Source organism: Falco peregrinus, chromosome 5, assembly GCF_023634155.1.
Source record: "Falco peregrinus isolate bFalPer1 chromosome 5, bFalPer1.pri, whole genome shotgun sequence".
Lineage (NCBI taxonomy): Eukaryota > Metazoa > Chordata > Aves > Falconiformes > Falconidae > Falco > Falco peregrinus.
In genome coordinates this window covers 35,151,539-35,175,193 of record NC_073725.1, presented here as the reverse complement: position 1 = coordinate 35,175,193, position 23,655 = coordinate 35,151,539, and the positions used below count along the sequence as shown (strand labels likewise).

At 36.6% G+C, this 23,655-nt stretch overlaps 1 protein-coding gene across 1 annotated transcript in view; it reads left to right on the top strand.

Moving 5' to 3' along the window:
• PHF14 (PHD finger protein 14) overlaps positions 1-23,655 on the top strand; it is a 174,045-nt gene that overhangs the window by 105,031 nt on the left and 45,359 nt on the right. The window contains exon 17 of the mRNA XM_055803534.1: positions 6,385-6,502. Coding sequence (XP_055659509.1) covers positions 6,385-6,502 — 118 coding nt within the window. The remainder of the gene's footprint in view (positions 1-6,384; positions 6,503-23,655) is intronic.

Sequence of the window (23,655 nt, the reverse complement as noted above, 5' to 3'; positions counted from 1 at the left end):
AGATGTAAAAAACAGAATGTAATAATCATCCTATGTCTGGTATATTCTCTCACGTTTCAGCAATAGCCATGCACCCCTCTCTTCCAGGCATAACAGAAGAGAGTACTAGTCTACTGTCTCATCTAACATTATAAACTATGGAAGTCAGGGAATTCCTTTTGTATGCTTGCATTGTACCTGGCGTAATAGAAACCTGAATGTGGCTTTTAATTACTTGTGTAATACCGTAATCGTTATCCATCCCAGAAAGAGTATTTCATTTACTTACATCAAAATAACGAAAATATCAGAATCCAGAAAGATGGAGGTTGGAAGGAACCTCTGGAGGACATCTGTTCCAGCCAGACACTCAAAGCAGGACTGACTGCAAAGTAAGATTGAACTTTGAAATTAGATCAAGTTCCGTAGAGTTACATGCAGTTGAATTTTGAGCATCTTTGGAGATAGAGGGCCGTTCAGGATATCCAGTACCTGTGTTTGAAGAGGCTATATAATTGGGCTATATCCTGATTTATATTCAGTATTATATGCATGTGCAGTCACATAAGAATTTTAGTGCTGGAATCTGCCACGGTCCTGATGGTGAAGTCACCTAAAACTTAGCTAACCTATGTGTAAAGACTATTATCCTAGTGCTGTGTTTCTTAAAACTGTTCTGTAAAACAGAAACTCCCAAGATTACTTTACCATCCATTTTTAGTTGTTATGCCACTTCCAGGAAAGTGTAGATACTGGGAAGCGAAAACCGAGCTTTTTCCATTTTATTCTTAGTATGTTTTTCTCTGTTGACAATATTCTGCCTAAAAACAGGAGTTACTAAGGAGCTAGACCTTATATTTTAAATTAGAGCCCAAATACAGTACTGCATCGCTTCTGGTTTGTGCTGAGCCTGTGATTTATCACAGCAAAATGAAAGCAATTTCTGTTGGAATCTGTGGGGCTAAATTGGAGGGTTCTGGTGTGGAATGGCAGGATAAGATACAAAGATGTATCTTCACTTATCTTTACTTTGTTCCAAGAGATGTCAGAAGAGAAAGCTAAAAAGAAAAATATTTCTTCCACATATTCCATAATGAAAAAGTACTATGGTTTTGGGCTCCTCCCTCAGTAAGTAGAATAAATGTACTTTTTGGACATCATTAATAACAGCACACTAAATATATGATTATGCAGTTATTTCACCATTAGATCTTTAATTAATTTTATTCTTTAAATAAGGTCACAGGACAGTGCCTTCTTTGACATTAAGAGTTGCTGATATAACCCATCCCATAGTATTCATTTCTTTCACCAGTAATTTATCACTTCTGTGGTCTGGTTGCAATTAAGGCACCACAGGAGCACTCCTCACCTTCTCCAGTCCAAAGTCAGTGAGTTTGCTTCTGCCGTTTGAATTCATTTGAACTACATCAGCTTTCTCTGTGGTTTTTTTGGGGGGAATGTTTAAATGCTCTTTTCCATTGGATCTATCATGCAGCCACTAACAAGAAACAAAATAACGATAGTGCCTTAGACTTAGGTGTTAAGTTGTTCATCTGAATGCAAGAATGTGCTGCAATTTCAAATGAACCCCCACATATATCTCCAGCTGCTTGCAGTTTCAGAGTGGCCCAGCACTTGGACGCTGAGGGATTAAAGGGGAGAGGGATCAGTGCCTGAGAAGAAACACCTGTTCCTCAGGTGTTAAGAGCCTTTAGTCAGGAATGGGGTCCAAAACAAGGCAACACGGAAGGATGCATATCGAGAATTAAATCCACACAGATGCTGGAATAGCCATCGTGTTGCATCCCCCCAGCTAATGGGTGAGTGAATGCACACCCATCCCACTGCAGTTCTGAGAGTTTAAAAGTTCTGAATTAGATTACTTCTGGTTTTGTTCTAATTATTTCAAAGTTTGCCAGAGTAAGGCTTATATTACAAGTTCTCTGATTTTAATGGTGAAGATGATTTGGCAATATGTATCAAAGTCTTATCTTTTTTTCCATTAAAGTAAATCTTTCTAAGCTGTTGTGGTGAATAGGGAGTAGTGTGTGTATATATAAATATATATATATTTTGCAATTTTTAATTTTGCTCAACATGGTACCTTTTGGCATGACACTGCAGACAGTGTGCAATGATGTGTACATAAGTGAGAGATTTTCTGTAGTCTCTGAAGCATATTTGGAAAGTTGTATTTAAAGATTAGCTTATTAATGTTGTGTTTCAGGGACATGTAGGTAATTACTTCTACAGCTATAGATGGGTGGTGCCGTCTTGTGAATGCAAAATAGGTTTCTTCGCTCCGGCTGAATCAGCTCTTTGTGGTTTTCAGTGATATTAACCAGTGACTTACAAATATGCCAGTGACGAGCAGGCTTTGCATTCACTGTTCCTCTGTAAAAGCACAGGTCCTTTTCCCCAGTGCTTGCAGGAAGGCTTCTGCAGGCCAACTGATAAGACTCCCTCCTGTGCAGGTAGATGCAATGTAATGAAATTGGATGTGTGTGCTGGGCTTTGTAAATAAAATGAGATTGACCCCAGCCATTATCTCATTTATCTCATTTACATTGTAAAATCAGTATCTACACTATTGATTAGAGCATAATTAGTTAATTATGAACAGGCAAATGCAGAGTTATGTAGGGCTTGAGCACAGCCAGCTGTACTGCTAAAAAACTAATAAAAACAATCCAAGGGCATGAGCAGATGGAGATCACTTTATTAAAGAACAAAGCAGACGTATTTCAGGTATGGAAATGCCTAATCAAGCTTTCTTGCTGTGAAGATGAGCTGACCTGCATTCTGTACTTTTATAAGTGAAAAATGTTTTGGTTTACTGTTTTTTAATTTATTAACCAACTCCCTTCAGAATTCACCTTTCTTTTTCACACCCCATTTTCTCCGTGTATAGTGGGTATATATCTATCCTCATTAATTGCTGGAATGAGGAACACAGTAATTTCTAATTTTGATGCATAAAGTAATTTCAGGCTTGTTAAAACTTTGATAGTAAGCAATTAACTGTCAGAGGTAATTTAGGAGGTTAGGTTAACTTGTCTTTTTGTGGAGCTCTGTTTTTATTTTCACAGAGTTTTTGGTACAACTGCTGGCCAGGCCACTGAAGATGGTGCTGCGATTAATTGCATTTGTAAATCATGTACTTAACCATGAAAAAAGTTACCCACAAATAACAGCAAGATAAAATATTTGTTAGTTTAAGGACTGGTTTGAGCATGTGACCTTGAATCCATGACCATAAAAATTTTAACTGAACCTTTAAAATGGAGGAAGCAGTTCCTTTCCCTTTCCCCCTCCCCAACCCAATAGATTAACTTGTACTATTAAGCCATCTTTGGGATGGAAGTGGGTGATATTTGTAAATGACAGTGCTGTGTGACTCCTTTGCTCTGCAAATGTCCATATTGTGATTGATCTGTGAGTGCATTTACTGAAAGGCTGCGAGACTGTCAGCATGACACCTTTTGTGACCCAACAATTTCTTTCTCTAATTAAGTTGAAAGTACTCCTTATTTTGTGTGGTTCGCTTATTTTCTGACAGTGGGTTTTCTATCATGTTGCTAGACAAAATAACACAAGTAATAGCATACACTTGAGGGCTTAATCTCATTTTACTAGTCCCATTTTAACCTAAGTATAAGGTTTTTCTTTCAGAATTAGGAATTAAGAATGCCAGTTCTGGTTTCTGTACTGTGATGTGTGTAAGCTTCACTTTTTGTCCCAAGTCAGTCTCAGCAGACAGAATTTCCAGACAGCTAGGGCATCGTCTTTAGCCAAGGTACAGTGTATATTTATCAGTTTTCCCAGCATCATGCTCTGGGAACTTCAGAATCAATGAATTTGTGTTCCACAGTACAGAATTTGTATTCCAGTAAAAAGCAGTGTGAAGGAGGTGTTCAGTATAGTTTCATTTTTATCACTATGCAGCTTTTTATGTTTTGATAGATGAAAATACACTTTTGTTACTTTCATTTTTTCAGCTGTGCAGATGCAGATAGAAGCTATTAGTATCTGAAAGGTTTCATGTAGGTATTTTTAACTCATGCTAAGAAAATGCAATTTTTCGTCCACCAAACTAAACAGCTTTGAAGTGATAAAAATTAATGACAATAAATATTAAAAACATGCAGCTTTAGAACGGCGCCTCCAGATCTGTATTTAATTTCATAATGTTCTGGTTATTTCAACTCAGCCTTGCAAACTCCCTCAGCATACTTCTGAAACGTGGCTGAAGGTACAGTCAGGAAATACTGCATTCTGGATACAAAATGGACAAGATGTAAGAAGAGATGGCAAAGCATAAATTAAAAGGAGAAACATTTTCTTCTGAACGTGTAAACACTTGTGTTTATAGACAATCACTTCAGAAAAAATCTAAATACTGTGTAAAGTCAGGTGTAGATCTTAGGATTAAGCTCTGAAAATACACTAAAACAGTCAGAAATAGTGTGATGCTTTATTTTGTGTTACTTAGAGGATCCCAAACAGTTTACAGGAAGGCAGTTCTGATAAGCACTGCTCAAATGCAAGCACTTATGTGAATAAGATTCTAGATACAGAAATAGGTTAGTAAAAATATATTCCTTTACAGATGAGAACGTTGAGGCTCAAAGGAGGCTTAATCTTTTGCTGAAGGTCATATACACTGTTGGGATGTAGGAGGGTAACCTATTTCATCTTGCCCGCTCAACCTTTTTATTATTTTAATATGCCTTTCACAAGAAATAAAATGGCATATATTCCTGATTGTAAGTAATATATTTCTACTTTATAATTAGTCTGCCTTTAAAAAGGGATAGTGTTTTCCTTTTTTTAAGTATTTTCTTTGTCCTGGAATTAGATCGAGTTATTACTAAACAAGCCCAAGGATGTAGATTGGAAGATGGTATATCCCATTTTGTAAAAATACCAAAACCATGTCAGTTCAGGGTTGCATACTGTGGACAGGTAGATTATTGCTTTTAATTTCTAATTAGCAGAAGGCAGTACATGCCATACCCTTACCAGTGCTCATGTCTTGCATACAGTTGCTAAAACCAGAAGGCTTCCCTAGCAAGCACAGCCTTGACAGCAAGGACAAAACTATTTACTTGGGTTGAACAATCACAATCGGAACATGGTTGCTTCTTTTTATTTCAAGATTAATCCTTGAAGAAAAGTCACATGAACATTTTCTTCTCTTTAAAACAGCAGGGTGTTCTGTTAGTTGAACCCTCTTTCTGTGATTCACTGTGTGTTCTCTTGATAAGTTACATCCTTCTGTCTTTGATCTGATGATGTCTGTGCCATGCTATTATTGCAATTTTTGGACATATTTGTGTTTGTGTGTTTTATGGAAGTGAAAATAAATGGCCAGGGAAGCAGAGAAAGAAAGTGTACAGGTTTTCTTAGAAATTTTGATTTTTAAACATCTACTCTATTTCTTATTTTTGGATCATTTATATTGGCTTTCATTCAGAGTTTAAGGGCATTTAAAGAAGAAAATACTGCAAAGTAAATTTGAAAAAAGTTCTGGTTTTTCATATAAAAGAATAGGAGGGGATGTGCAAATAAAGTGAAGTTCAGTAGGATATATGAAAATCTCTTATTTGTTTCTAAAAATCTCTTTACGATTTTAAGCATGTTATTGTACTAATTTAAAAAATCCTTTCATGAAGCACTTGTATTTAGCATTGCCCCAATGACGGTATATTAAGAATAGGTGAACAATATCTATGCTATATGTTTTGAGCTCTTTATGGGGACCATACATAGTAGAAAACACTAATGAAGGGTTTATTAAAAAAGAACATAAAATTGTGTGTATGTAGGGCAGTTTTGTAAGTTAAATATCACAGTGAAATCCTTTTAAGTTAATGCCCCTTTCCAGAAAATTAAAAGTGAATCAGAAAATATTTTTTGCATTTTTTTATTGACTTCGTAGTCCTTGTGTAAAAAATATATTTGATAGCTTTAAATTATACTTGTTATTGAATATAAGCAAATATTTCACAGTTTTTCTTGAAAAAGTAGATGCAAAAGGGGTGTCCTAAAACTATGAAAAATAGATATTGTCATTGTCTAAAAAAAATCACAAATTTTTGAAAATAAATGGCAATGAATGACATTAAAGTATCTAAAAAATTGAGCTGGTTATATGTTTTTTCTTTAATTTGTAAGTCTCTGAAATAATGTCATGTATATATGGTGACAAAGCTGATGGATGAGTGTCTGCCTCAGAATATTCCAAATTAGGCAGAACCTACGTGAAGTGATCGTGTTTGAAAATATCCCTTAACAGAAAATGTATTTTCTCTATCATGATAATGGATCAGGGAAGCTCAATCTAAAATAATATAGAGGTACCTTTTATATAAGTAAACATATTTTGGTTTCTTGTCGCAGGTGTGATGAATGCAGGCTTTGCTACCATTTTGGCTGTCTAGACCCTCCGTTGAAAAAGTCTCCTAAACAGACTGGCTATGGATGGATTTGTCAGGAATGTGACTCTACATCCTCCAAAGTAAGTTAATTCATCCTGTGAAATAGTTGAGGTATTCTGGTTTTAGCAGTCTTACTAAGCATCTGAAGTTTTTGTTGAAATGCTATGCATAGGACTGCTCTGAAAAACAGTAGAAGGTCATAAAATAATGATTTCAGTTTTACTCTGTAAAACAGGTAAAAAACAGAATGTATACAAAATGGAAATACTCTCAATCAATAAAGAGAATGTTATTATCCCAATTAAATGCTTTCTTTTCACATTGTGGATACTATTCAGGATTGGTGACATTATTGACAAGTGAAAGTATTTCAGGAGTAGTACAAAATACAAACCTCTAAAGACAAGAGGAAGAAAATGCATGTTTTTTCTATATGAATGAAGATTATTTGAATTGCAAAACCTGTTTTTTTAAATGGAAAATTGTGTGAAGGTTGTTAATACTTCATATTGATTGGTATGCCTTGGTCAAATATAACACTGTAAAACTAGGACTAAATTTTTTACATGGATTAAAACTCGCTTTAATAATACTGACAGTAATAGTATGCTTCTGTAGTACTGACTTTTCAAAAAAAATAAAGATTTTGATTCTTTGTCTACACAGAAGCTTCTTTAGTACTGGCATTCTTTTCTATCATCACCATAACCTCTGAAGAGACACTTTCCAATTGATCTTCAAAATCAGATTTATAAATGCATCGGATACCTCAGGGTTAAAATAACAGAGCATTCTAAAAGTCTTTTAAAATTTTACAGGTTATTCTGCCAGTTTCCTTGTATTTCACAAATGTTTTAACTAGTAAAGAAGTGACTTTAGTATTTGGATACACAGGGACACAGCTATGCAGATGTTGTCATAAATCAGCCATTAGCGTACTTGGATACTTAAACTCTTCCATTATGTTACTTCTAAGAATGGAAGATAGAAGATGTTCAGAGAGAGGTATAATTTTTTGCCTTGCTGGTGTCCCTATCCAACTGGAAAAATACGGTATTCAGCTTCACCCTGGGGGGTTAATCAAATTGTTCTTCTGTAAGAAGATATGAAGACAGACACTGGAAATTGTCTGTCTGCTACAGTTTGGGCATCAAGCAATCTTTCTTGAATACCACTTACATGCAACGGATGTTCCAAGAGTGAATTAAAATTGTTATTGAATTTCTGTCACCTGCTTAAACTAAAAGGGGTTCTTGATACCGTTTGTAAAAATCTTCCGTCTCCTGTTTTCTTGGCTTCTTCTGAGTAAACAAAAAATCCAGGGTTTGTAATTTCTGAATGTGTTTTCCAGGAGATTAGCACAGTGTGTACCAGATAAAATTTTTAAAAATACTATAATGAAGTATGACTGACTTCACTTAGTGCAGGGTGTGTATTATTTTTAAGGTATGAGTTGAAAAATACCATGTTCAGAAAAGTAAGCAAATTTTATCATTAGAATGATTATATATTTTATGTTACCTTAGTGATTATTAAAAATGAAAAAAAAAAAGCTTGTTATTGTGTCTACTTTTGTTCATAAAGATTTTGAATGACTAAATTTAAATAAAGTTTTTTTGCACTTTCAAGCGCAGGCAGTTTGAATTGTATTTGCCTGAATATGTGATGAATATGAAAGATACTGAAAAATTGTCTTATGGGGACTCCTTGTGGTTTTGTTTAGTCACTTTCCCACAGCTTTTCCACAGCTGTGCAGAGAAATTTCTCTGAAAAAGCTATATTGCTCTCTGTTTTAAAAAGTCATTTTTGTAGCTTTTTTTGTGTTGTTTTATTCTGTACTGCGTAACAAATTGAAACAATACAGTGTTGAGTTAAACTCCTTGCAGCCTCAATGTGAATGTAGTTTTAAAAGGATTAGGGCTGTTTATGTACTTAATTGTTTTCAGATTCAATATTCTTTATGGCTTTAGGATTGTGTATTATATGCCTGTGATTTTGCACAGCTTTTCACAGCCAGGAGGAACAGATAAGGCTTTTTCTACCCCTCACTAGAGGGGGTAGTCTCGCAAATGTGTACTTAGAGCTCAGAAGAGGAAAACTGTAGAGAAAGTAGTGTTGTTTGCTGCACTCTGTGTGACCTGTGGATGAATTGCAAGCCTGAGCTACCAGCAATTTCAGTCTCAGTCACTCACTAAATCCAATTTTTGGTGTGTCACAGTGAAGTTTCTTGTACGGATTATAGCAGCAAAATGGGATTGAATTTCCAGTTTTGGCCAAGGAGACTATTGTTTCGTTTTCATTCCTTCAACTTTGTTCATCTGTTTTGATCCAATTTAAATCACTGTTACAGTACACATTTTAAAATTCCCCAACAATATCTTCTGTAGCAGTATTGGGCTTTGAGAACAAGTGGTAGGTAAATTACACTGTTTTGGTGATGAGAGATTGTAGTGCATAGCATATAATGGTCAGTCAGTTTTTATTTCTAATTATGAATTTCAATTTTAGATGTTTAGGAAAAGTTGCATACTGCTGACAAGGAATAATGTGATTTTATTTTCAGATTTTGCTAAGCATTTGCAGGTGTCAGCAGTACAAGGGATGTAATTTAGCAGTAATAAACATATGCTTTAAATTGTTAGCTATCACAAATGTTGGACATGCTGCTTCCATTTTGCTCATACTAGTCACAGGACTCTCCAGCAACTGTGTCAGTTTTTCCACCAGCGTAACATATTCCCATATTACCCTGCCTGTCAAATAATAGACAGACAGTGACTTTGCTGTAGGGCATGAGGGCAACAGCTTCTCTGCTGGTAATACTCGCTGTCACTCACGACTAAGGTCTGACAAGCTCTCTCATCTCAAAAACATTGTAGATTTTGTTACATCACATGAAAGCTGAAGTAAACCTATAAGCTCTCCGTTTCTGTAACATTATCCATCTACCCTACGAAAGGATTACAGTGTGCTTTCAGGATTGCCAAACAGTACTCTACAAGATAAATTTCCTGATAGTTTGAAATAGTGATATTCAGAATGAATATAGAAGCTTGTTTTAGCTGAATTTAATAAAAATAAAATAAACAAAATTATTCGATATTATGATGTGGTAATATTCAGTAGAAATAAATGTGGCCTGGGCATTTGTTCATTATGGGTGACAAGGGTCTCATTATGAGGTCTCATTATTACTAGATGTGGCTTCCCTTCGGTTGCCTTCCATTTAAAAGTATTGTTTAAAGTATCTCCTGCAATTTTAAAATTTTGCAAAGGGCCAGGGCAGCAAAGAGTTTAAAGATATATCATGGTGGTTACAATGACCGTGCTAGTTTAGGTTTCTGTCCGCTCATCTTTGTGTGCAATCTGTTTTGCAAAACGCTGCAGAGTCTACATGTCAGGTCATTATTTGAGTGCTGCAAAATCAGCTGCCTTGTCTCTAGACTTCTGTTTAGTTTGCTTTTATTTCATCTTTTTACTGTATTGCATTTTTTGAGTGGAAATAAATTGTCGGTATATATGCATAGAATTCTCATATAAACCCCTCAGGTAATATTTTATGGAACTACAAATACATGACACGCCAACCCTGGCAAGTATTATATTTTGTACACCTTTTGTGCTGGAAAGCAATCATGGATAGCTTTGCTTGTAATCCAAGTAGAAGCATTTTGGATATAACTCGCGTTTACATAGTGAATAAGCAAATATTGGACACTGTAATATTAAAATATCAAATATAATGTTTTAAATATTTTAAATTATATATTTTTTTAATTTGTTTCAAACCTTTTTATTTGGTCAGATTAAAAAAAATGTAAGCAATTCAATTTAATTGCTGTAGGCAATGGAATTTTATTCTTGTAAAAAAATAAGTTAATGCGCAAGAAGACCCATGAGGAGTGCAGAAGTTTCTGATCTACTCATGAGTTGTGCGGGTGACAGTCTCATCATGGTTTATGGAATTTAATCTTTTTCATTATGACTTTTTTTCAAACTTGGGGAGCATTTCCTCACATGTGCAGTTTCACACATGTGTTTTAAAGAATAAACAGTGAAACCAAAAAATCCTGCTGTCAAGCTCTCACAATTCAGAAAATACCAAAATTAAGGTGGCATGCAGCGCTTTAAGTCCTTTTGTGGCTATGCATGAATTTGCAGCCTTTAAATCGCTTCATGGTGCGATATTATTTTTTTTTTGCTATAAGACCCCTGCCTTCTGTGATTTAGCTGTCAGGTGTCGCTAAAAGGGATTAATTTGGGCTGAATATTAGAAGAAGGTACTGTCTTTAGGTTTGCAAGGCATGAAAACTGAAGCAGTGATTTCAGGAACAGGAAAAAAAAAAGGGGAAGCTTGACCTTATGTTTGAAGTAGTTGAGTTGTGTCCAGAAAATTGAATTTTATGTTTTTTTCACCCCAAAGCTCCTGTGAGTTCTACACAAATTAAATTTTTCAAATATTTAGTAATCTTTCCTCCTTGTTTACTGTTTCCCAGCCTGGATCCCTTTGCCCAACATGCAAAAATGAATTCTCTGACCTGCAGCAGGTTATAGTGTAAGCTGTGTTTTGAAAGTACTAAGTCTCCATAATGATGTGGTCTGGGCTACCACAAACTTAACTAATTTCACAGAAACTTTAATTCTTACTTTCCCTGTGTCTTGGCTTCCGTTTTGCAAAATGTTGATACTGCTCCCTTATTTTAGACATTTTCTGTAGATTTGGATGGGTTGTGCTCAGCAGCTGCCTTTTCCTGTCCACTGACTGTAAGAGGGATCCGAGACAGCTAGTTTAGATTAGTGAGGGTTATAGTTTGGGTGGGATTCTCCTTGCCTGAGTACACACAGAAGATGATTGAATCAGCGTTGCATGGACAAGCTTTATCTGGGCATTTACTCAACATTTGGAACAAAACATTTTCAATAGTAGCCAATATCTTTAACATTATATATATATATATATATATAAAAGAAAACACTGTTTAAATATAATATGAGGGTGGCACAAGGTGGTAGTATATCTGCGTGCTTAGTTATGTCTTAAATATGTGTTATATACATTTTATTATTCAATACAATGTGATTTTAAGTAGTTACATTTAAAATACATCTTGCAAAAAAAATAAACCAAAACATACTTAAAGGTATTTTGTATTAATTTAGACTTTTTCCAGTTGCATATTCTGACAAAGGGTGACTGCAACTGCAAAGAAACTGTGAGCCTGATTTAGTCAGTTTCCATCAGAGTGTTGCATCAGAGCACCTTCTTTGGAGGACCCAACATACAAGCAAAGGTACTGCCACCATGGCAAACAGCATTGCAGCTGAAAAATTAGAAAAGAATACTGCTAACAAATCTGCTTGCCGATACAAGCAGAACATACCAGAATAGAAAGTTAGTTCAATTTTTATGCAACATTTTTCAGCCAGAGCTTAGGAGTATTTCAAGGTCACTTACAGAATAACAAACTATATAATGTAATTGACTGAATGCATTTCTAAAGGTAGAATCTCCACTTTTACTAGGTATGAATATTATGATCTATTTTGTCATATAGTCATCAAGAACAATAGAATTAAACATTTTTGTGTGTATTTGTATATTTTAAAGTTGGTTGAAAGTTAAATTATGCTACATAAATCAGATTAGGACTTTTGTTTCTTGCGTGACATTACAAAAAATGTTTTTTATATAGCAGTTGGAAAATACGTGTTTATTTTGAAGTCATTGTTTTCTTCCTAGGTTTGTGAGGAGCAGTCAAACATTGGCACTATAATGATTTCTTTAAAATTGAACAAGAGAAAATTATCCAGATCTGTGTGAATATTTAACACAAGTCTTTACATCACTCCTACACTGTTTTAAAAAGTTCAGTAATGCCAAACCTTGGTCCAGAAAATAATTTAACTGTTGAGATGGTTAAAAAAAAAAAAAAAAAAAAAAAAGCATGAAATTGCGGTGTACAGTAATTCTTATCAGTTGGTTGGAATATTGCCAGCTGTGTTTAAATATTTGTTCCCCAGGTATCTTATTTAAAAAAATGAGTTGGCACAGCCTCTGTTATTTTCTGGCAAACAGGTATAATACATCTATGTAATGAATAATTTATACCATAAAACGTTCCAAAAATAATCAGCCTTGAAATTAACTTAAGATGGGATTTGATTTATGAATACTGGATAAGCTCAGCATAAAGTTAGTTGGTATTAAATCCCCAAATTAATCCAAATAATCAGATACACTTAGTTGGCAGAAGAAGATTCCCATAGTGTAGGTGGGAAGCTTGGGTTTTAATGAAGGGGGGGGGGGGGGGAAAGTTTAAGCACTGTAAAATGTTTCTGTAATGGATGCTTATTTAAAATATTTTAATTCTTCTTCATATCAAAATCAATACTACCAGTTCCAGTACCCCATGGTCCTACTGACTGACTGCCAGATCCTCTTCATGGACTTCTAGTGCTCGTACTTCTTCTTAGGTGCAGCTTAACTCTATCAAAAAGGTATAATAAAAAATGGACAACACAGTACAGCATTGTCTTTCACGTAACATCATCTGAACAAGTCTTTTTGACTGGTTAAACAGATGATAGTACAACTAATGCCAGACAGAAGTTTAAAGAGATTGCAACACAGAGATCTTTTTCTAAATGAGGTATTGTTGTTCCAAATGCAAAACTGGAATCAAATAAAGTACCAATTAGTTTCTTTCTTGTGTTAAACTTTGTCAAAAAACAGCAGTTACAATAAACCTGATAAGAGTCTGTTTTCCCAGTGGTATATTCTTAGAAAATCAAGATTTAAACTATGCACAGCATTTTTAAATGAGTATTTTTGTCAGAAAAGCCCCATTTTAATGGTACTTGGTCCAAAAATTGTCTGGTTTGCAAGATCAGTTTTCTTCCCTGTATTTTTTTTATCCAGGATACTGATGAAATCCCTTGCTTCTTAACTTCATTCACTCATTGTCGTAAGCAGCCCAGCAATGAAGAATTTTTTCCAAAGCTGAAATTTTGCACTGTTATAAATTCTTTTTCTTAGTGGGAGAGCAGTAGCATCATTTAATGCCTTCCGTAATGCTGAATATTTTCTGACAAAAGCAGGAGGGAAAAAGTGTTCTGAATGCTGCCAAAAAGAGTGTTTCATTCTGATGTCATTTGACAGACACACCTTATACTACCAGTTGCCCACCAAAGCTGCTCTGCACTCCCCTTCTCAGCTGGATGGGGGAGAGAAAATATGATTGAAAGGCTTGTGGTCAGGGTGAGGACAGGGAGAGCACTCGGCAGTTACCATCATGAGCAAAAGAGACTCAACTCAGGGAAAAATTCATTTAATTTTTTACCAATCAGATTGGAGTAGGATAATGAGAAGTAAAACCAAATTTTAAAACGACCCCTTTCCCCCTGCCCCCAACCCACCCACCCCTTCCTTCTTCCCAGGTTTTGCTTCACACCTGATTTTCTCTGCCTCCTCCCCCCAGGTGGAGCAGGGCAACGTGGGTTGCAGTCAGTCCATCACACACTGTCTCTGCCGCTCCTTCCTCCTCACAGGAAGGGCTCCTCACACTCTTCCTCTGCTCCAGCGTGGGGTCCCTCCCACACGGTGCTGTCCTTCAGGCACAGACTGCTCCAGCGTGGGTACCCCATAGGCTCACAAATGCGGCCAGCAAACCGGCTCCAGCCTGGGCTCCTCTCCCCACGGGGCCGCAGGTCCTGCCAGGAGCTGCTCCAGCATGGGCTGCCCAGAGGTCACCACCTCCTTTGGGCACCCACCGGCTGCACCATGGACCTCCATGGGCTGCAGGGCCACAGCCTGCCTCTCCAGGTGTTTCACCAGGGGAATCTCTGCCCCAGCGCCCAGAGCACCTCCTCTCCCTCCTTCTCTGGCCTTGGTGTCTGCAGAGCTGTTGCTCTCATGTATTCTCACTTCTCCCTTGGGCTGCAATTGCTCTTGCACAGTAACTTTCCCCTTCTTAAATACACTGTCACAGAGGCGCTACCATCGCTGCTGACGGGCTCGGCCTTGACCAGAAGTGGGTCCATCTTGGAGTCAGCTGGCATTGGCTCCGTTGGGCATGGGGGACGTTTCTGGCATCATCTTACAGAAGCCAACTCTGTAGCAGCCCACCACTGCCAAAACCTTGCTACACAAACCCCATACAAAGAAATGAAGCAAATTATTTTTTCAAGAGGCTTTGTGAGTGTCTCGTGAATCATATTAATACTGAGGTATTCCTGCTTTTAATAAGTTGTCTCACCAGTTTTGCTTTTTTATAACTAAAAATGTGTTGCTGAAGTAAAAACAAACAAGGATGGCTGAAATTAGGGAAAAGCCTGGTCATTAATTATCACTTTGGTTAAAATACACACCCAGGTCTAATTTCCAGTGAAACACTTAAGAGGTACCTCATTATTAAAGTACTAGACTTAAAAACAATTAAATCATGAACACAGTGTGTTGAATATACATTTTTAATGCATTTAATCTGAATATACACAATCTAATATTTAAATGACTAAACCTGTAGTATAGGTGTGGTTTAGTTTAGATAGAGTAACTATTGCCTACTCTACGGCAGTGGTTAAGGGAGCAAAATCTCTTCATGGGCAGCTGTTAGAAATGCCACTGCTACTCTGTACCTTCTTTAGGTTATGCTTCTAACAAAATCTGCTTACAATTACGGTTTATCTGGGAAATAGCTCTTCTAGTGAATCGCGAGTTACACTTCCTAAACCATGACAAAATGAATTTACAGCCTACGTTGTCCGCTACTGTAGTGCTAAGCGGCAAGGAATCTCGTCTGGGACCTATCTGCAATTGGAAAATTCCAAATAGCAGCTAGCATCGTGTTTGAAGTAAAGCTACCAAATGTGGTTTTATGCTAGCACAGCGTGAGAGAATAAAAACCGAGAGCACTTTTTCAGCCCTAAGCCGCACCCTGCAACAGGAAGATTTTATACCTCTGCTTTGGTGTACGGCTGTGCCCACTCAAAGAATGTGAGAAGGCTGAAAGAGAAGTAGAGTCTAGGAAGGACAGGGGGAGTGCCTGCGCCTTAAAGAACTGGAGGCTTTCCCTTTTGAAAATCAGTTTCTAGATATTTACAATATTGAGCAGTGTTGTGACAGTGAATTTTGCATATTGAAGATGCTGTATAGAATTGTAGAAGGCATGCAGATAGCAGTTTTAACCTGTTTTCTCTTTTTTATGTTGCTTTTTAAGTGATGTCCCCAAAGGAAGATATATGTGTCTGAAAGTCACCAAATTGTAGCTGCCAAAGCATCATAGCTCACACCAGTGGTACACATTCAGATCTATTTCATCAATCCAGTTGTCTTCCTGCTTCTAGAGTTCCTAAAATAATGAGTCTTTTGAGTATTGATAATTAGGGGCTTCATGCTGACAGTGGAGCCATAAACAAATTTACCGATAACTTCTAATTGACCATTACTACTTTCTGTTAACAGCCCTACCGGAAATTTTGATTGTTATTTACCTAATTAGTAGAACACATGTTGGTTTTGAAAGCATCTGAAAATAAGTGTGCATGAAAAGCTTGTAACTGACTTTTGAATTTTTTAAGCTTCTGAGCCTTCATTAAATTCTTGGTTTAGATGATACAAGGTGCCAGGAGGACAGGAGTAAAAAACATTTCCATTGTGCATAACCTTTTCTAGTTGAATATTCATGAAGAATTGAGGAGCCAACTGAAAACAGCAATAACTATGTGCTTTACGGGGAATCCTGAGAGGTGCAAAGGTATATCTGGAGTCTGGTGGCATCCCGTTCCACTCTAATTTTGCAGAGTAGTGTTCTATTGCTACCAAATTCCTGAAATAAACTTCTTAACCCAGAAATGTATTTCTAGCCTTATGTTTTATATAGAACTAGGAGGTATGTAATTAAAGAATTATATATCTTAATACCTCGCTAGTCCAACTTTATTACCCTGCAAATAATCTTAGCACATCACCTGTAATCATATTCTGTATGACAGAAAAATAATTTGATCTTTAATTGTTAGTCTCTGAATGAGATCTAAAGACATCATAGTTGCCTAATTACCTGCTTGTGTTTGCTCTCAAGGTTGGTTTTATTATAGTCTTCCAAAGAAATGCAACCATATATGTCACTTTAAGTAATGTGTCACTCATCAGTATAAATTACTAACGCTGCCTGAGCAAAATGTATTCATATTGAACCAGGAGAGAGAAAGGAGACAGGGGAAGAAACAAAGAAAGGGCCGCTTTGTGATGGGCTAAGCAAGTAATGAATTTTAGCAGAGTCAAGATTTGCTTTTCGTTGTCATCTTAGATAGGGGTACTGAGGTTTTGTCACCATTCTCAAATAGAGATTCTCTTAGTGCCAGCCACATTTAATCACATTTTGCAGAAGACAGCTGGGCATTGCCGATTTGTGCTGTGTCAGGCACTTTCTGTGAAAGGAGTGTCTCATCGCTTGGATTTCAGCATTCTGTAGCAGAAAAGTTCCCTCTTCTTAAAATTGGCTCAGCAAATAGCTTGTGTGGGAATATAACTATAAGAGCATTACAATCAGTTCTACCAAGAAAAAGCACAAATATTACGTGGAATTTTAAGATGGCTTTTGAAAAGATTTTCACAAAACCTTTAAAATGTATAGTGTATTGTTAAATTCTGATAGCAATTAAATTAATCTTAGATTTTTCAGTAAATGTATTTGGGTAACAGTTGAAAATTATTATCTGGTTCAGTGGCTTGAGACACATTTGGGCATGTTTGGAAAGTCTTAAGTGTATTTCAGCTGCATCAAACAGTACCAAAAGATTTCATATGTGGAAAACCTTGGAATCTGTAGATATCAAGATTTCTTCAAGCTACTAATCTCATGAAGACTGAAGGGCAGATGGTATCCTTCAGATGTGGTATAAATAGCCAAAGAAGTGTCAGAAAGGAAGTAGCAAGATAACTCGGTATTTATGGAAGGTACACACAAGTGTACTTAGGGTGGGTTAATCACATCACATATTTATTTTTGGAAATAGAAGGGCATCAGCAGATTGATACAGTCATTCGCATAATGGATATTAAATGTGTAACCAGTCCTGTACAATAAATAAGGATATACATATCAGGTATTAATATTTGCCACTATATTGTGTATTAAATGAATACGCAGTTTGTCCAACCATTTTCATCTAGTGCATGATGTCTCCACTGCTTGTTTAGGTTGAAAGTGTTGCATAAAGCAGAGAAATTTCAGACAAAAATTTTTAATTGCTGGTGGTAAGGAACTTTTTGAAGGTTATTATAAGATGTCTGTATTCATGTAAGGATAGCTTCAAGTATCTTGCATTTAAACGGTAATTATGAGAAAGTATAAAAGGTTTGACATTTGGGAGCTGTGATTTATTAATCTGTTATTAATTCTTTCACTGGAATGACCTGTAGACCTATTGTTGTTTATGTGCTTTCTGGGTACAGCATAGACAGAGAGTGAAAAGCTCCTTGATACAAAATAGTAAAACATTCAGAAGACAATTTGTACCCTTTCTCAGGTACCCTGGTTAATACACAATGAACCTTTTTACCTACTGACTCATTCTTCCTTGCAAAGTGACCTGCTTCAGCTAAAGAATAGTAAGATGGCTTAATCAGTCCCTTGGGAAATGCAGTTTTGAACCCCCTTAAAGAAGAAGAAGACAGAAGTGAACCAGGATCTTCCCTATAATGGTTGAATGTGATCACCAATTAATTTAGGGCAGCAGTCAAAACATCGTCTGAAAGTAAGGCACTAAGTGTGTCTGTCTCTCTTTTTTTCTAATTTTTTTTGGGAGGGACTGGGCGGGAGGAAGGGGGAGTTGTTTGACCCCAGAGAGCTTTCATTGTAGTGAATCTCAGGAGGACAAAGGGAACTTTTGATAATCCATGGTAACACTACTGAATTCTGAATAAAGCTGCTATTTAAAATGCCCTGTTATTTTGAACATTTCCTATTGATTAGTGAAATGGTTCTACATTCTGGTACACTCATTTTCTTGGCTCTTAATGTGAGGTGTCTTAGTGTGTATTTATCTTAACATTTTGGTTAAGGTTGGGAATGCATTTTTTAAAGGAATCACCGGGCTGCAACCCATCGCTATACTCTGTTTCAAATTATAGAGTGGTCTCAAGAGTGTTCAAACGGGGTTCCTGTCAAGGGATGCTAAAGCTGAGGATGTATTCTGCTAATGGGTGTGCTGTCTCTCTGACCGAACTAGTCATAGCTTTGAAACACGTATAGCACATCTGGCTGATCCTCAATACCAACTGCCTTTGTTCTTTACAGCTCTTCCTGTCGCACCACAATAGTTCCTGGCATGAAGTGACTATTAAAACCCCTCTTATGTTTGCTGTATCAAAGGCATATTTGTGTTTTAGTTTCATTGACTACAAAAGTTACTTCATTCCTGTTTGGTAAGAGAATTTTTAGAATGCCAGTAGTCTCAAGGTCAAAAGCCTAAAAATTAATACGCAGATATATACTGCTAGGGTATTAAATCATATCATTTGTGTGTTTGCATAAGTACTGTATGCATATACTTTTAACTGAACAAATCCGGACCACAATGTTATTAAGCAACTATATTGAAGAGTAAATGACTCGGGGTGTGTTTCCTACTACAAATGAGAAACATAAAAGGGAGTTTTGTCTGGTAGATGTAATCTTTTTAAAAAAAAATCACAAAAAAGGCACAGGGAAAATATTCATGCCTGCTGAAACAAGGCAGTAAAGTTGACATTTCAAGTTCATTTAGCCTCATTATTCCATGTATCATTTACAGTGTTCTTAATTAGGGAAGAATGAGGAATTTCCAGGCCTTTCTGAGGATGCTTTAAAACAGCCGCAGTAGTTGTGACCTTTCAGTTCCTGTGGGCTCAGCAAAAGATGGCTGATTAATGTCACATCTTAAACTGTGTCAACTGGGCTTTTCATTCCCTTTTTAGTAAACAGCCCATTGTCAGTGCAGCTCAGTTTGACAGAATAAAATATCCTTGTGGTTTAGCTAGCTACTTTACATTAATGAGTATGTATCTCTATTTAGTAGTATGAAGTTATATGGAAATTTCTTTACTTAAAGAGAATTTAATTACTCTAGTGACTAGCATGAATGAATAAATCAAAGGCACCCACAAAATAAGTGTTCTTAACATTTGTTTGAGGCTTCTTAAAGGATGTCCAAGATTTTTTTTTCATTTGGCACATTCAGATGTTACAGCGATCTGAAAAGGAAGATATAAAAAACATTTTTATAGAAAGCCTTTCTATAGATAGATTCATTCTTTAAAAATATTTCTATATTCTTGAATTAACATTTTACTTTTTCTGCTTTATCAGTTGAAAATAGTACTTCTTAAGAAGAGAGAGAGGGAGAGGAAGAGAAGGAAAGAGAGAAAATCAAGATGGGGAAAAATAACAGGACTGCAAGAAATGCCCTTGGCATAGAAAGGGAAATGTGAGCACACATGCATTCATAAGAATGAGAAAATCTGACCTGGAGAAATAAACAGAAACCCTTATAGGGGAGAATGGGATGAATTAATAAATAAGGCCATGGCAAGGTAGAAAGAAGGATGTGGAGGGCACACAGAGAGCCTTCCCCCAGAGCAGGGTAGAGTGTTTATAGAAAACCTCTGAAGCACAGGCAGATAAGTGGGTGCCATGCAAGGAAAGTTTAAGGAGCTATAAAACTTGCATAATAAACTTGGACTGCAAAAAATTATGTACTGTACAATCCCTTTCTTTATTTCATCTTGTTACTGGAAAAAAATCTGGAAGTGAGGAGAGAGGAAAACCAGTCTTGATTTAATAAGTAGCCTTTGAAGATTCTGTGATGCTTTTGGTGATCACATATTTTAATATTACTCTGTTTTGCATTATGTTGGGAAAATGTGGATTTCAAGGAGTTGAAAAGCAAGAATCACTGCTGATGAAGATGTAAGGAGCTAAATAAATACTACTTAAAGGACTTCTCAAAGGGGAAAAATAAACCAACCCTATGAATGTGCTGACCCTGTCTTGAGAATTAAGTTAGATGGTACAATTTAAAGCTTTGTTCCAACATCTGACAGACACACTCTGCATGCTGATGCATAATATCTGAAGATTGTGTACTTGAAAGAAAGCCTTTTCTGAGCTACGTTCTATTTTTGTTAGAATAAAGCAGCTGCTTTTTGGAGCAGAGATCTCAAGTGCTCAATCTTCTAGTTCAAGTTAAGTGTTAGCCAAGTATTGTGAGCAAATTTTGTGTATGCTTTCTCCCAAGCTGCTGAAGTGGAGTAAAGCAAACTACTTTGACCATAAATTGTGCAAATCTGCAGCTTGACCCTGAGAGGTGGAAGTAAGTTTGCTGCTGTACCTTACTCCCAAGTTGTTGCTGCCTCTGCAATCCAAGAGCGCGGAAAGTTTGGGGCAATTTAAGTATGATTTGAAAAGAAATACACATGAAGTGAAACTGTCTCTTAGAAAGACAGTATGGATGGATTGCTGTGGCCTGCCCTGATCATTTCTGAATGAAAATAACATTGCTTAAGGAAAAAGACAACTAGAAACCCAAATGTACCCTTACTAATGGAGCACTTGTACCTGTGGCACTGCCTTCCACAAGTAATAGCAGGTGACTTTGCGCATTTGTTGTTTAGAACACCTTGTTTTAAATACTAGGTGTAAGGTGCCTGTATCATTCCATAAATATTTTGAAATCAACAATTACAGTTACATGCTTACTGTGGCTGTAGATGCTTGTGATGTGTTTGAGAATTTATTTTGCAACTTTTGATTGTGGTTTTTTTTGGTTTTTTAAATGGGGGAGGGGAAAGAATTGGAGAGATCAGAGCTGTACAAAATGGGTACAGGGAAGATGAAACATCCTGATCCAGCAGTAGTAAATTATGTGTATTGTCTTAAAGAGATTTTAGAACTCTGTAAAATAACTTATAAAACTCCTTAAAACATAAAAACAGCACAAAAATAACTTTATAGGCTGTAGTATATGCCTGTGATCTAATGATAAGAAAAAAATAGCAGAACCATATATAGGAAGAAAGTGGTGTGGACAAAAAGAAAAAATACTGAGTTACTCTTATATGCCATGATAGTAGCATAGTACAGCAGACTTGCCAGAATATTAATATCCTGCAAAAGGATATTCATATAAAATCTGTTGCTCTGGTGCACCAGATAATTGCCAAATTATGCAAGACGCAGGAGATTTAGAATAAAAAGGATAGATAGTGGCTTTTTCCCTTTGTTGAAGAAATTCTCAGAACTCCTGGTGATGATGCTCATGTTTGTACAGAAATTTTTGCCAACAGTTTGAGCCATGCAGTAGCTGTGACAATGGCATTAACCCATGACAGTAACAGGAAAGATGGATTCCTTTGCATTATGCATATGAGATGAGATTAGCGTGGTGAATTCTGAAGTGTAATTCCAGTTTTTGTATTCTAATGTGGTTTTATTAATTAGTGTTTTAAGACTGGATTTTGAATACAGGTCAGAGAGTTCTAAGGTCAGAAAAAGCAGCTATTGAAAGGGTAGCTAAAAGAACAGTTTTTGAATGTTGGCAAGTAATGAATGATGAGAAAGTAAAAGGGAAATACGATAATCTGGGAGAGTTTGATTTGAAAGGTGGTGAATTCAGTCCAAAGAGAGATAGGATTAGTACACCGAGTAATGGAAATGTAGAAAATATGTGACTTAGAAAGGGGAAACTAATTCAGGTTCCAGAGGTCAGTGAATGATAATACCTTCAAGCGGTAAAATGTTCTCCTGTTTGCTGTTTCTATTTGCATGTGCTAAAGGTGGAAGAAAAATACGAAAAACATTATTTTGAGAGTGCTCTTTCTAGCTTTAAATATATGTATTTTTTTTCTTTTTGCCATTTGAAGAAAGCATCTGGAGAGAACGCATGACCCTGTTTCTTTTCATACTTTGTTCAAACACTTCTAGTAAAATATTAGCAATAGCAGCATACTTGTTTTAAAACAACTGTAAGAGTGGGAATTCACCCTTTGACACCTGGAAATGTAGGTAAATTTCAAAGATGCAAGCTTGCTTTGACAGCATAGTTTATTGAAAGATAGAGGGATAATAAACAAACAGATGGGTATTTATTGGAAACTTCTAGTAACTATTAGCTCCTTCATATTGCACAGTGTGTTTGAAGAAAAAAGTTGGAGGCTAAAGACAAATTAAGTTTCTATTTTTTCTAATTACATTCAAATTAAGTAAGTTTCTATATTTGGAAAACAGAGGATTATAAATGGTTTTTCTTTGTTTCTGTCTTTAAAAGAAAGCAGAATTTTTAGAGCTAGGTTAGGGTTTATTACCTGAACCGAGGTAGTTTCAGAGTCAGCTGAGAATGAGACCCTGTTGTGTTAACAACGAATAAACATAGAAGTTGTCGTGCCCTTCTCAAGAGAGAGAAAAAACAGCCAAGGACGTAACAACAGCCTTGCCTCTGCGACTGGCAGTGTAGGAGGTTAGCACGTGTACAGTAAAGGTTGCATTTGTAATTTCCTATCTTTGGAGAGGGCAGAGGAAGAGAGGAGATTGTCAGGTGTTAAATAAAATCGTTGTGGGGAGAGTGACAAAGGCAGAATAGAAAAAGGAAGGGAAATTTTACGACTGTGGAGCGTGAGTTAAAAGTTGAAAGCCCATGTTCTTACCTCATTAAGTAACACAGGGTAAAATCCTTGCAATGGCAATGTGATTGATCTCACAGGTAAGTAGATTAAGATAAACTCCACATTTCTCCTGGGGTTTTAGTTTGGCTGCCTGTGAACTGTGGGAGAGCTACAGATGTCTCATCTTCACTAGATTTTACCAAATTCTAGCTAAGATGTTGTGAACACTTTCAAAATCTGCCCCTGGGGAGAGAGAGGGGACGGCTGGCAGCGGCTGGGAGCTGGGGGCACCTTCTGTGGTCTGGGCCGGGGAGGTGCCTTGGGTCTGACCCAGGAAGGCTTTGCCTGTGCAGCACTGGCAATGGTGCTCTGTGAGGCTACAAGCACTTCAATAAAAATGTGCTCTGATTTCTCCCCATACTCCTTCAGCCTTAAGAAGCTGCCTTCATGTTTCAGAAAAGGCTTTTTTTTTCTTTTTCTTTTTTTTCCTTGTGTAAGTCTAAAGGGGGACAAATATTTCTACTTTGTTACTGTTAGAAGTCTTTGTTAGTAACTTTGGCTTCCAATTCATTACTGCAGTCATGTTTTCAC